Source organism: Carassius gibelio, chromosome B7 (assembly GCF_023724105.1).
Source record: "Carassius gibelio isolate Cgi1373 ecotype wild population from Czech Republic chromosome B7, carGib1.2-hapl.c, whole genome shotgun sequence".
Lineage (NCBI taxonomy): Eukaryota > Metazoa > Chordata > Actinopteri > Cypriniformes > Cyprinidae > Carassius > Carassius gibelio.
The window spans coordinates 26,907,361-26,920,513 of NC_068402.1; the positions used below are offsets into that span (position 1 = coordinate 26,907,361).

Sequence of the window (13,153 nt, forward strand, 5' to 3'; positions counted from 1 at the left end):
TGAAATATTTAATTTTGCGATGGTACTGCATCCACGCTGCTGAGTGTCAGTGAAAGTGTGACTACTTGTCATATTGGTCCAGTGCTAATGGCACCCTTAAAAATATTCCTAAAAAAATAAACAAAAGTGGATTTTGGAAGTAGGAACTTTTCCAACCCTTTCACAAGGTTAATATCTTTTTATTTTTTTGCTTGCTAATGAGCTCTTTACATCCCCCCACATCAAACAGACACCATACAGTTTTACCTCTGTTTTTCCTTTAGCAACACAAGATTTCCTCTTTTCTTCTGGAACACTCCATTCAATCTACATAAATATTGAGAGAGAGAGAGAGAGAGAGAAAGAGAGAGAGAGAGAGATCAGTACTTCAGACTGTTTGCTGGTTAAAAAGAAACCATGTGAGCCGTGATTACGCAAAACAAAATGTATTAAAATGTATATTCAGTACCTGTAAAGGTTAACTACTTATTTAGGTATCAAATATATTAATACATTCAGCAACAAAATCTGAAAATAGCATTTGTGGCCATTTATATAACATTAAACAGCAGATTTTAAGGGATAGTTCTCATGAAAAATTATAATTTCCAAAAAAAAAAAATATTTTGAGTAAACATGTTCAAAATTCAATATTTCTAATTGTCACATACATGGTTATATAGAGAATATGACCAGCAGTGAAATGTAAGTCAGGTCCGATCCATGGTCAGTGCAATTATTAAAGAATACAAATACAAGAAATTTCAAATTCCAGCATGTTCCTTAAACAAACCTATAACATGGCTTCAGGTGAGTATAGTGTAGTATTAAGTTAAATTATTTTATTATCATAAATATATTAAAATAACATAACTCTTATTTGAATTAAAATGCTAAAACATAAAAATATAAAACAACATATCCCCCCCCCCCAAAAAAAAAAATTGTATTTGAAAAACACTGTTTTAATGTGCAGTCACATTAGTGAAATGTGGGTACAATCTGGCAGTTAAAAAGGGACATTGACCAAGTATTCATTGTCAGGTGTACCAATAGACAGCTCACAAAGAAGTTACTTTCAAACAGAACAGCTTTTGATTTGTCAATGCAGCAAATTTGTGTGACCAGCTATAACCCATAGAGTAATCTAGAGTGTGGAGAAATCTTTCACACTCACAAAGAATTCCTAATGTCTGGGTGTCTGGACAGTGGTAAATGGGACCGCACCTATAGACCAATTATACACCAGATCCTAGTCACTGTGTGGCCATCAATATTCTGCCAAACAAGATACTGTCTTTCAGATTGTGTGTTTTCCTGCTCTTTGCACAAACCAAATATTATATAGCTGACAAAATATATAAACAGACATTAAAATATTGATGTAAGATTAAAGAGACAATAGAATGATATGTGACGTTTATAATTAGCTCAGTGCAAAAACTGGTTGTCTGAGAAAACAGTCAAATATACAGTTTATAAAGACAAATAAAATCATTATACAAAAACATTTGATCACAGAATGCCGTAACTGATCAATCATAATCAAGTATTCCTGAGGGATGTGCAAACATTTATATACTGAGATTCAACACCCTGGTATTTCCACATCTGTCATGGCACCCTGTGGTCTTTCTATTCACATAATCAAATAATTTCAAACCAAATCAATATTTCATGTCCATTTAAACCATTTATTTTGCAAATTATATCCCTTTAGGATGATACAATACCTAATTATATTCTTTAGTGAATTATTCAGTTTTTTATTTACTGACTGGTTGTCTGTATAATATTCTTTACATTGAAATGGGGTTAAAATGATAAATATATGTTCTCAATGAGCTAAAAAAATATATATTTTACAGAGAAATTCTAACCCCAAAAAATCTAAAACACTTTGCCTTGGGACAAGACTGTACAGGAAACAAGTTATCAAGATATCAGTGCTATGATCTCACCACAGCAGCTCTCCTTAATCTTAATATCTAATATTACATGGCACTTCACAGAGTAATTTAGCTTCCAGACGATGAACAGTGCAGATGGAGGTGCTTTTGAAGCATGTCCTATGCTCTGTGTGTGCTTGAGGGTAAACGGACGTGAAGACACATTACATTGTGTGATAAATTTTGACTCTGATGAAAGGAGACAGTGTGATGTGGCGGCCGGGGGAAAGGGGAGGGACGTTGGGAGGGGTTAATTTGGTTAGAGAGCTGCACTAGCAACCAGGGATGAGATCATCTACTTTAGCTTGATGAAAAGCAGTGTATTCAATCCTGTGCTGGCTGTTATGAAGACTGTATGTGAGTGTGTTGATGTGCAGTTTGAAAGTTGTTATTTGGCATTTGGTTATATGTGTAATAATTTAATTGATTTAATATTTTCATTTGATCTGATCAATCATTACGCTGCACCTACCATTTTGGCCGACAAAAAAACCAGACCGGAAAGTAAATTAATGTTGGTGGACTTGAACTTGAAAAATAGTGTGTATTTAAATCTTTCCGCATTTGAAACAAGGTACCTTCTGATGTTCATTCATGTTTATTTTATGCTATAACCGGTTCACGAGCCGCTTGAACTGAGGTACAGTGATATGTCACAACATTTTAAAGAACCACAAAATGGTATTTATTGTTTGTGTTCTTAAAAAAATTACGAATTTTGAAAGCTGCCATTGTTTTAAACCAAAAGTAACCTGCTCTGTCTTGTCTGTCAGCATGTTGTTAGTGTCTTTTTAGCTTTGCAATGTATTTTTCACAGCATGAGAACATAAAGTGTGGTGTGAAAGTGCAGTGGCTTGAAGAAAGAAGCAACAGCAACTAAAGGCGGGCGTACACGGTGTGAATTCGGATGGTCGGAAGATCGTACGTCCACGCACACATCACGAGTGAGTTTATATGAAAATCGTCCGGATGAAGTGATATAAGACACGATTTTACGACCTGCCAATTTCCGAAGCAATCGCACAAAGTTGATAGGCACCTCTCGCGGTACTTTGATGTCATACAGTGATCCTTCTGTGCAGCACTGCTTCAAGTTGAACGCGCCTAATATAACTGCTCTCCCTCTCTCATAACTGCATATAAAATATTGAAATGAGCCGTGACTGTTTTCTAGACATACAGGTTCTTTTTCAGCAAAAGGAAACCAGGAGTCACCCTAGTGTGTGTGTGTGTGTGTTCTTGTATATGGTTCATGGTGACACAAATATCTATAATGACATGGGTATTACAATGTAAACATGGTTTATGAGGACATTTCCTGTGCCCTCGTAAACCAAATGGCTTTAAAAAATACTATGGGATGATATTGCGGACATTATTCAAAAGGAACCGCAAATTGTATTTGCAATTGTTTTTTCAATTTGTGGACGCATAAAATGTGACATAATCCAAACGCAAATGCAAATCGCGCATTACCGTTTGCATTTTCGTTTGCATTTTCGTTTAAGCGAACGCACAGTGTGTGCCAAATTTAAAATGGAAATGCAAAGTCCGTTTGCAATTGTGTTTCCCATATCTTAAGAGCTGTGAGCCTGTCATATTTAAATAGCAATATTAATTACCACATTTGCCTTTTCACTCTCTCTGCCAAAACTCAAATGGAATCGCAATTCCTTATGCATTTGAATTTTTAACGTCTACACGGAAACCTGTCAATCAAGTGAAAGGGGTGGGGCCATTTTATTGGGCGTGTTGGGAAGTGACGTCACTCACAGTCGATGGTAATAAATAATTATTAATTAATTAGTGTGGACTTTGTCATCTAAATACTTAATACTTAATAACCAATAAGGTTAAGGGTGTGTCTTAAAATTACTTAATCTTCTCTATCCTGTGAAGCTTTACTTTAAAAAGATGTTTCCTGATATTGACACTTTATGTTCTTTTTGTGGTGCTGAGCACGAATCCATTTCTCATCTCTTCTGGGAGTGCACATATACAAGTCTGTTCTGGAAAAATGTGCGTATCTTCGATCATACTAAAATTTATGTTTTACTATGGTAAATATGAGTTATCGATAGTGTTTATAATTAAACCACAGTAGCCACAAATGTACAGTTGTCTGAGACGTTATGAAATGTTCTTTAACATCATGAACCATAAAATGTACTCAGTGGTCTGCTATGGTTTATTTTCAAAATAGGTAAAGACAGGTCACAAGTTAACACGGTCACATTTCCTTGATTCAGCAGCTGCACGATGTGACGCCGAGAGTCCTGTCTTGATTCCAGAGATCATGAGCTGAGTCGGTGTAGCTCGGTGGTTAGTGACTCTCGCTCGCGGTGCGGCGCACCGTCTTTTAGCGCGTGTTCGAACCCGCGCCAACACAGATGTACTTTATTTTTTTGTTTATCCTACTTCAGCCGCAAAACAGGCGATCATACTAATAACTTGTAATCTTTACAAGAATATCTGAATCATGCAATGAGCAAGTCTGCGTTTATTAAACACTTAATATCGCGTCAGTTTGTGCTTTCAGAATCGCGGAGTCTGCTGCCGTCGTTCCAGCACATCTGCAGCAGAGACCTGAACCAGGAAATTGGTCACCAGGTAACACGGTAACCAGTTAAACCGTAACACCGGGAATATTAGGCAACTAGACTTGTGACAGTACAAAGTAGCTATGCTGATTTTGGACTTGCATCCTCGGTAGTTCAGACTTTGTGCATTTGACTCGGGAGGGTGATGTCTGCGAGGACGCAGGTCCGGTAATTCTGCAAATACAAATACAATTTGCAATTCCTTTCGAATAAAGTCCGGAATATAATTCCATAAATACTAAACAGTGTTTAATTGAAATCCGTGATGGATGTAGGTTTGTACAGCATAGAAAACCATTACGTCTATGGAGAGTCCCCGTAAACTATACATGCATGTGTGTGTGTGTGTGTATGTGAGAGAGAGAGAGAGAGAGAGAGAGAGAGAGAGAATGGGCTAGTTGCATATCTCCGTCACCTTGGATTTCCGGTCTTGCGAGTGTGTGCAAAGATTCTTCCGGCTGTGCTAAACGTCAGTGCAGAGAATCTGAGAAATCCAAATATTACCTTCTATATGTTTACGGGATTTATAATATCACTTCAAATGCAAATAAGATCACTGCTATTATTACTATAAATGTTAACTGAGCCAGTTCATTTGAAACGTATGTTTGGGTCCGGTGAATGAATTAAATACACTACTGTTCCCTACTGTTCACAAAATGAAAGTTGAACTCATGGTGTGTATACACAGCTACATAATGTATTTTTATCTTACCAATTATGTTAATGTACAAATTACTTATTTCTCGAAAAATTTTGTATTACATAGATTTTTTTAAATGAAATATTTACCTCGTGAGACGTGGGCTGCAAATTATCTATCAAATTATCAGTATCCATTTCTGAATTGTGCACATACATCAGTTTGTTTCTTCATTATTTTTACAACATATTTTATTATTTTACACAGTTAAGTAATACATGACTAATTTTAATATCTGTTTTATCTGATAATTAATGCAAAAGAATAACAATATGCATGTGCTGCTCATAGACAGATAATGATTTATGCTGCAGATCTTTCACAAAACAAATAAACATTGATAAAAACACACATGAATGCAAACAGCGATCTTTTAATTAATGCAAACCTACTATAATTACATTAAGTTTAATTGTACAGTTAAAGTTATAAAATATGTTATCAAATAAAGTACATAAAACATGCTTTTATCAGAAATCTCTGTGTATCTCATTTGCCAGTGAGAAACATTGAGAAGGACATCAGAGAAGAAATCCTTGTGGACTGATTAACCTGACGCTGAGGCTGATCCACATAATCAACAGAAGAATAAAGCAATCTCATTGTATATTGATACATTTCCACACAGAGGTACTCAATAATGTAGGGAGGATGTTTCCCCATGTCTTTGATATACCACTATATATTAATTATATACATCTAGCCAAGTTTCGTATGTAACGTTTCCCTTACAGTAAATGCGAGCATCGCAAGACCGTAAGTAGGTATGCACACACTCGCATCGCTGAAGCACCGAGGCCATTAAAAAGCATGGTACGCGCTGCTAGAAACCTCATACAATGCTCATACAGTTTATCCTCCTGGTCAATAGTCCATATTAGCTGTGGCGCTGTTGTCTTCGTCTTTCTTCTTCTGTGGTTTTAGTTCGTGATTGGTCAACTTCAGGCTTGTTCAACCACACACGTGAAGAATTCAAACCGATAGCTCACAAATTTTTTTGGACATGTTTTAAAATGATCTGGAGGTCAGGAAGTGCTCATAAGTAAATCTGCTCGACTCATAATTCCTCGCACATGATATGAGCCGTGGCCATACCAGCATACACGATTTCCACACGATCGAAAAAAATTGCATGCAAACTCGTACAACAGCAAAAATTGCACCATGTACGCCCATCTTAAGGGTCTTTGCAAAGTGTCAGTTGACTTAATTAGCATAACCGGTAACACCTGACAATAAGCTTAACCCAAGCTAGAAACCAACTATGAGTTTTGAAGGATATAAATACAATCAACAAAAGTAAAAAAAAAAAAAAAAAAAAAAAAAAAAAAAAAAAAAAATATATATATATATATATATATATATATATATATATATATATATATATATATATATATATATATATATATTAATATATTATATATATATAATTAAAAATTAATTTTGTCTTTTGTTTTATATCATAGAATAAAATGTATAAATATCTTGTGCTTTGTGTTAACCACAGACCATATTTCAGAGATTTATCGAAAAAAGAATTGAAGAATCATTGACATCGGGACTATGAAACCAGAAATGAAAAATACATTTCTGGGTTTAGGAATCAATTCTCTAGATTAATAAATTCTATAATTCATTGCTAGTTATTTGTTAGTTCATAATACTATTAAAGCATAAACTATATTAACAAATGTAACCATAAAGTGTTACTACATGAATAATAAAGTTAAACCTTTAGGAAAATGTTTAACATTCAGTGCAAGAAAAAAAAAGAGAGAGCTCACCATCTTCCTCTTTGATAGATTAGCAGTATCCACAGCGATGACTGCATCCCGTGCACCAAGGTAGAGCATCCCAGACACACGGTCCAATAGGAAGGTGCTAAAGTTATTTACACCACTAAAATCAGTGGAACCAAGCCTAGTAATGTCTGCTGAGAAAAAGAAAGAAGCATGGATTAAATCTCATATATCTAAAGATTGATCCTAGCAATTGTCAATAAGTCATATATATATATATATATATATATATATATATATATATATATATATATATATATATATATATATATATATATATATATATATATATATATATATAAACAGACAACTTTCTTTATTGCACCCAGACCTTTTAGGCTATTCTTACTAAAATAATAATAATTACTACACCCAATACCAATCTCACCTCTGGTCCTTGAGGTCCACTTTCCAGCAGACTTTATCTCCAACCTTGGTCATATTCATCTGCCAGTAATTTTCTCATAATCCTGAAGATCTTGATTAGCTTTGTTAAGGTGGGTTTGATTAGGGTTGGAGGAAAACTCTGCAGGAAAGCGGACATCGAGGGCCAGAGTTGAGAACCCCTGCCCTACCCTAACCTTCACACAAGCCTTAACATTAAACTGACTCATCAAACTACAGCAAAACATGATTCATGAACCTTTTAAGTAGTGAAGACCGCTTTCAATATTGTTACAAGTTGGTTTTACTTTATTTGTGAGGATAATTTCTTATAAGCATAGCCAGACATTTACATACACATATTCTGAAAGTCTGTTTAGCATTGGTGAGGATTAGTAATTCTGTTCAGATATGTATATTTGCATGTGGGTTGAGGCTCTGAAATCTGAATGCAGTTCAAGATGTGCTATATCTGATGCCCATGGCGAATTTAATTTAGCATCTGCACAACAGTGCATTTAATATGTTCCTCTTTATTTTAAATGTGAAACACTCATTTCCTCCATTACTGTCTGTGTATTTAAGAGATTAGAGAAATATATATATAGAAACAGCGAGAGAAGAAGGACGACAGAGAAGATTTGTGAAGAGGACGGATCACACTCATCTTGTAGTGTGTTATAAGAGTGTCAGAGTATCACAGTGACACTAAGAGCCATAAAAGTCTGATCTCTACAAGTTGTTCTTGCTATGAAACCAACAGATATGTTATGTAGTAAATGAATGCTCATTTTTAGAGAAGTTCAGAATGTTAATATCCTGTTCAGTGTCTGAACTCATGGGATGACATTAAACAGATATTCTCCTAGAATCTCCTTTGTTTGGACAAAATCAAATCAAATGATGAAATGAAGTGTACTTCAAAAAACATTTAGCTGTGTTCACATCAAAATGGAAGTATACTTTCCTAATGGGGACCAAAAATGTTCCCACAAGGTAAAAATGACTTATATTACTATACTTGTTGGAACATTTGGTCCCCACAATGCAGGGAATACCAGGTACACACATACACACACACACACATATTTGCAATGAGCTTGCTAAGTGTGGATGAACAGTCTTTAATACATCAAGATAATCACCTCCTTCTAAAGCTTATATCTGACAGCTGCCAAGCCAAATGTGTCATGTTATAATTCCTCACCAATACTCTGTTAAAGACAAGGGTGCACAGACCGGACCTAAGATAAACTGCACACTTTACCTTCAACAAACAACACCTAACAAACACATACAGCACAAGTAGCCATTTTTAAATGAAATTCAACTGTAAAACCTTTTGTACAGCTAAAGATATTTTTGAGGCTGACACAAAATGCAAAAGAGCTCCTGTGTTATCCAGTGATGTCAGAAGAATGCCTCAGCAGTTTTCTTTGCAGTCACTAAACCTGCTTTTCAACATCAAAATCAGTTTTAGAACTCAATCTAATATACGAACAGTTCACACTCCTTCTCCATCCAACACTCTCTCAATCTGTGCATCACTTTCTGCCAACAACAAACCCCACCCCTCTTCCATCATTTCTAGCTGTCATTCCCAATGAGTGACACATAGAAGTTAAAAGTGAATGATGGAGGCTGTAGATGGAAACAGACAAAGACACTTGCTTTAGGCAAGGTCCTGCTAAATGTCCTCATGTCACTCTCCAATTCCTTTTTCCTCTAGGACCTTCCAGAAATGTTTCCCCCCACTCTGCTGTGCATACCGATGTGGTGTTGGGTCCTAGAGCTAGACCATCTGCCCTCGATCCCCCAAACCAAGCGCCAATCCCTTACAACTGTGTGTCTGACCACTCGTCCGTGAGGGAGTATTAGTGTGTGTGTGTGTGTGTGTGAGCTAGAGAGAGACTGAGTGTGACTGAGACAGACAACGAAGACACTTTTAGAGATGCTCAGCAGGAATTGATGCAAGAACAAATGTTCCAAATTCTCTTTCAGTCTTGCACACACACACAGGCAAGTTGAAACGGTAAAATACAGAGCAATGGATCTTGTCACTAAGGCTCCAGCGCCACACTGTCATAGGCTGATACAGCAGCCAAAGCCAACCTCCCGTCATTAATCATTCATTCAGTCTCGGCACATTAATCATGAATGACGAACGAGAGAGGGGGTAAAAGGGGGGAGATCAGGGCAGGAGTGAATTCGGTGTGCTGGTCTCTCCTCTTACCACTCTGTAAAATATTTTCTTTTTCCATTTCATGGCCAAACTCCCAAAAATCGTATTGCTTTCCATCATTCCCTTTCTCTGCCGCGTTGTATGGCCACACAGTGTGTTCAGTGGGCAGCATAAATGCTCTCTGATTGGCTCTGGCTGCTGAGGGATTTGGGGAATTGCTGTTTTAGAAGGAGAGGGGTTCACTGCTGCTGAATAATGTACACTAAAACTGAATCTGTCAATCACACAGAGAAAGACTGTGGAATAATATTCCAAAAAGTAGCTTACAGTGTTAATGTAAATAGAATTACCTATTGACAGGAATAACACAATAATAATTGAGGTTTTTGCAGTATTAGACATTTATTTAAAAACTTAAAAACTGTTTGAAGCATGACATTTTTAAGCCAAAAATAAAAAATAAAAAAAATAAAAAAAATAAAATGCAATTCTTTGTTCTTTTTCAAATCTCATAGTTTTAACTAAAAATACATCACATCCAGTTTGTAGACAAGGTCCTAACACATAAGTTAAAATATTTCAAAGCACCCAATGCTGAAATTTGAACCTGAAATTATAAATATATGATCAGAACTCCATGCAGCTCCTGTATTACTCTTCACTGAAAATGAATGACTTCTGGTGTGTGGTTTGTGCGAGGTAGTGAAAAGACAGCTTTACACTGTCTGTTAATGAATGTTTTTCTATGTGTCAATAAGGAAAACACCTGCATTGCTCATACACATTTAATTTTCCTGTAGCCTTTCAACCTTGACTCATCCAAAATGGCCATTCCTGCTGTGGTTTCCCCACTGGGAATTTTCAGAGGCTTATCTGCTGTGTCAGAAGTAACAGAGAGAATAAAATGCTGAAGCCATGATTTATGATTTATTCCCCATGATCGCTTCCTGGCTGAACTGATGAAGCAAATTCAGAGAGTTAAAGAGAAGAAAAAAGATGGATAGCAAAGAAAAGCAAGACTTCTTGCAAGACGAATATAATAAATGTCACCTCATGCATTTCAAACACCATAAAAACTCTGGTGTGACTTATTACAAAGGTTGGCAACAGCAAACCAGACGTGGCTGTAAATGATGTCATTGTGGGTCATGGCTTGCTATATAATTATGATTCATGAATGACATTGTTTGATTATCCTTTAAAATACTGAGATGGTAAAAAGTAAGTAAAATGCACTATACACATTATTCTAAAATCACATTTACAGTGTACATTTAAAATTGAAATTGCTATTTAACACATGGCTTTGAAATAGAACAGATGCGCATCAATCAAACAGACATAAGAAGCACACGCCTGTCTCTTCTGGAAAAAAGCAAACGTGTCAAGTTATCCCGGGTAATGGAGAATATAAAAACAGTTTTGCTTTGAATTTGAGCTATAACATTAGTATAATTTCACAAGCGTCATTACAAAAGGCCTTGTATTTGGTTGCATCATTGATAATAATCAAGAAAAACATCTTACATTTCTTCAGACAACAATGATGCAACTAACACCTATGAGTCACGGGAAATACTTTGTAATAATTTACCCAAGTAACTGACAAACACATATTGTTATTTTCCTGAGGTTAAAAGGAAGATTAATTCCTACAGCTCATGTTTAAAAGTAATTCCGGAGTTGTATTCCATTTGCACTGGGTTCACGTGAGTGTGTGTGCTTTTCCTGCTTCTCTACGTAAAGGACTTTGAGTCTGATTGTTGTGGACGAGTTATATGACAACAGTCTTGTAGTGGGCTGTGTATATGTTTGCTAATGTAGCTTACTATCAGTGCCTATCACTTCATGTCAGATCACACTGTTATTTTCCACCTGTCAACAATTACAGAAAGTAAATCAATTGTACGGTTCACTGTTACCATTTACAGACGATTCTGAATGCGGTTACCGCAGCGACGCACAGAATTGTGACTAATTCAGTATTATATTTTTTTATATACTGTTCAGTTAAAAAGTTTGGGATTGGTAACCGTTTTTTTGTACTTAGGTTCTTACACTCACACAGGCTGCAGTTTGTTTAGAAATACAGTAAATACAGTAATATGGTGAAATATTACAATGGCAAAGCTTAATTTTCAGTAGTCTCCAGTGTTTATATGATCCTTTATAACATAATTTTGATATATCGATTTGGTGCTCAACAAACAAACAGTACAGTTACAGAACGCTAGTGTATCTCTACATCCTCTTCACGAAACTGGATTCTCCCTCTAATTAATGTGTATTCAAGATACGTTGATCAGTCTATTTAACCCAAGACACTGTTATTGCTAATGATATGCTATGCTAATATACAAAAATACTCTAGAGAAAGATTTCCAAATGAGGTCTGACTTGACCACACACAAGGGTCTGTTTGACATAATCTGCAATGACAGGTGGCCTGGAGGGGAGAGTGTAAAAACATCAGGGTTAACTTGACTCGACTGCAGACAGGCTGAGGGTTTGGAGTGTGCTGAGAGTCTGTGAGTAACAATAAAATGTATCAGCTCCACTGAGTGGATTTCTCAGGCCCCTCATTAAACAAATAGAGGAAGTAAAATGCAAACACTCTCCTCAATCCTGAGAGTATGTGATTAATAGATGAACTCAAAAAATTGAACAGCTGTGTCAAGGAAAACACCAACCTTGAGCATCTTTAAGTTACACCTAGGGCTAGACAATATAGTAAAAAAAGTATATGGATGTACAAACGTAAGTTTTTAGAGATGTCTAGTAGTAAGTACTGATCTTACTTATGAAAATGAGGATGGATCACAAAACTAATCTAATATCATTTAATGTTAATGGTGAATGCATTCAAAATAATAGCACTGTTTTGCAATTTAAGGTCACTTTATTTTAAGGTCCAATTCTCACTATTAACAAACTATTAACTATGACTTTTTGCCTCATCTAAATTGCTGTTTATTAATAGTTAGTAAGGTAGTTGTTAAGTTTTGGTATAAGGGTAGGATTAAGGCTGTAGAATATCGTTATGCCATAATTAATATGTGCTTTATAAGTACAAAAAAAAACATCTAATATGTTAATAATAGCATGAGTAACTAATTAATAGTGAGAATTAGTCCCTATACTAAATCCAATTTTATATAACAAAGGAAATCACTGGAAACTGTGAATATCTGCAATACAGTATCTCCAAGCCACAGTTCCATTGTTTGAAAACTCTGTTTTGGAAACTTGGTTCAATTAAAGTTCATATTTCAAACAATCAGCATAACACTGATCTTTCTGTGCTGTTCGTACAGTGATTATCTTATTATCTTTCACCCTTTCTTTCTCTAGTTCTCATCAGTCACTCTGTACAGAGTGGATCATGTCTCAGACAAACCTGCTCTTTTAACCCACCCACATACACACACACACACACACACACACACAAACTCAGTACAACTGAACACAGCTGGCGGATAGACATTCGCCAGCTGCACATACAGTATGGCTCCTGGCGTGTGTGTGTGCTACAAAGTTTAACAATAGAAGGACACATT

At 35.8% G+C, this 13,153-nt stretch overlaps 1 protein-coding gene across 2 annotated transcripts in view; it reads right to left on the reverse strand.

Annotated features, from left to right (window-relative positions):
- sema4f (sema domain, immunoglobulin domain (Ig), transmembrane domain (TM) and short cytoplasmic domain, (semaphorin) 4F) overlaps positions 1–13,153 on the reverse strand; it is a 60,002-nt gene that overhangs the window by 8,969 nt on the left and 37,880 nt on the right. The window contains exons 2-3 of one of the 2 annotated variants that reach the window (XM_052560945.1): positions 7,016–7,161; positions 247–306 (exon numbers count right to left, since the gene is read on the reverse strand). In XM_052560945.1, the coding sequence (XP_052416905.1) occupies positions 247–306; positions 7,016–7,161 (206 nt within the window). Of the gene's footprint in view, positions 1–246; positions 307–7,015; positions 7,165–13,153 lie in introns of both variants that reach the window. The other variant, XM_052560944.1, reaches the window with a different exon arrangement.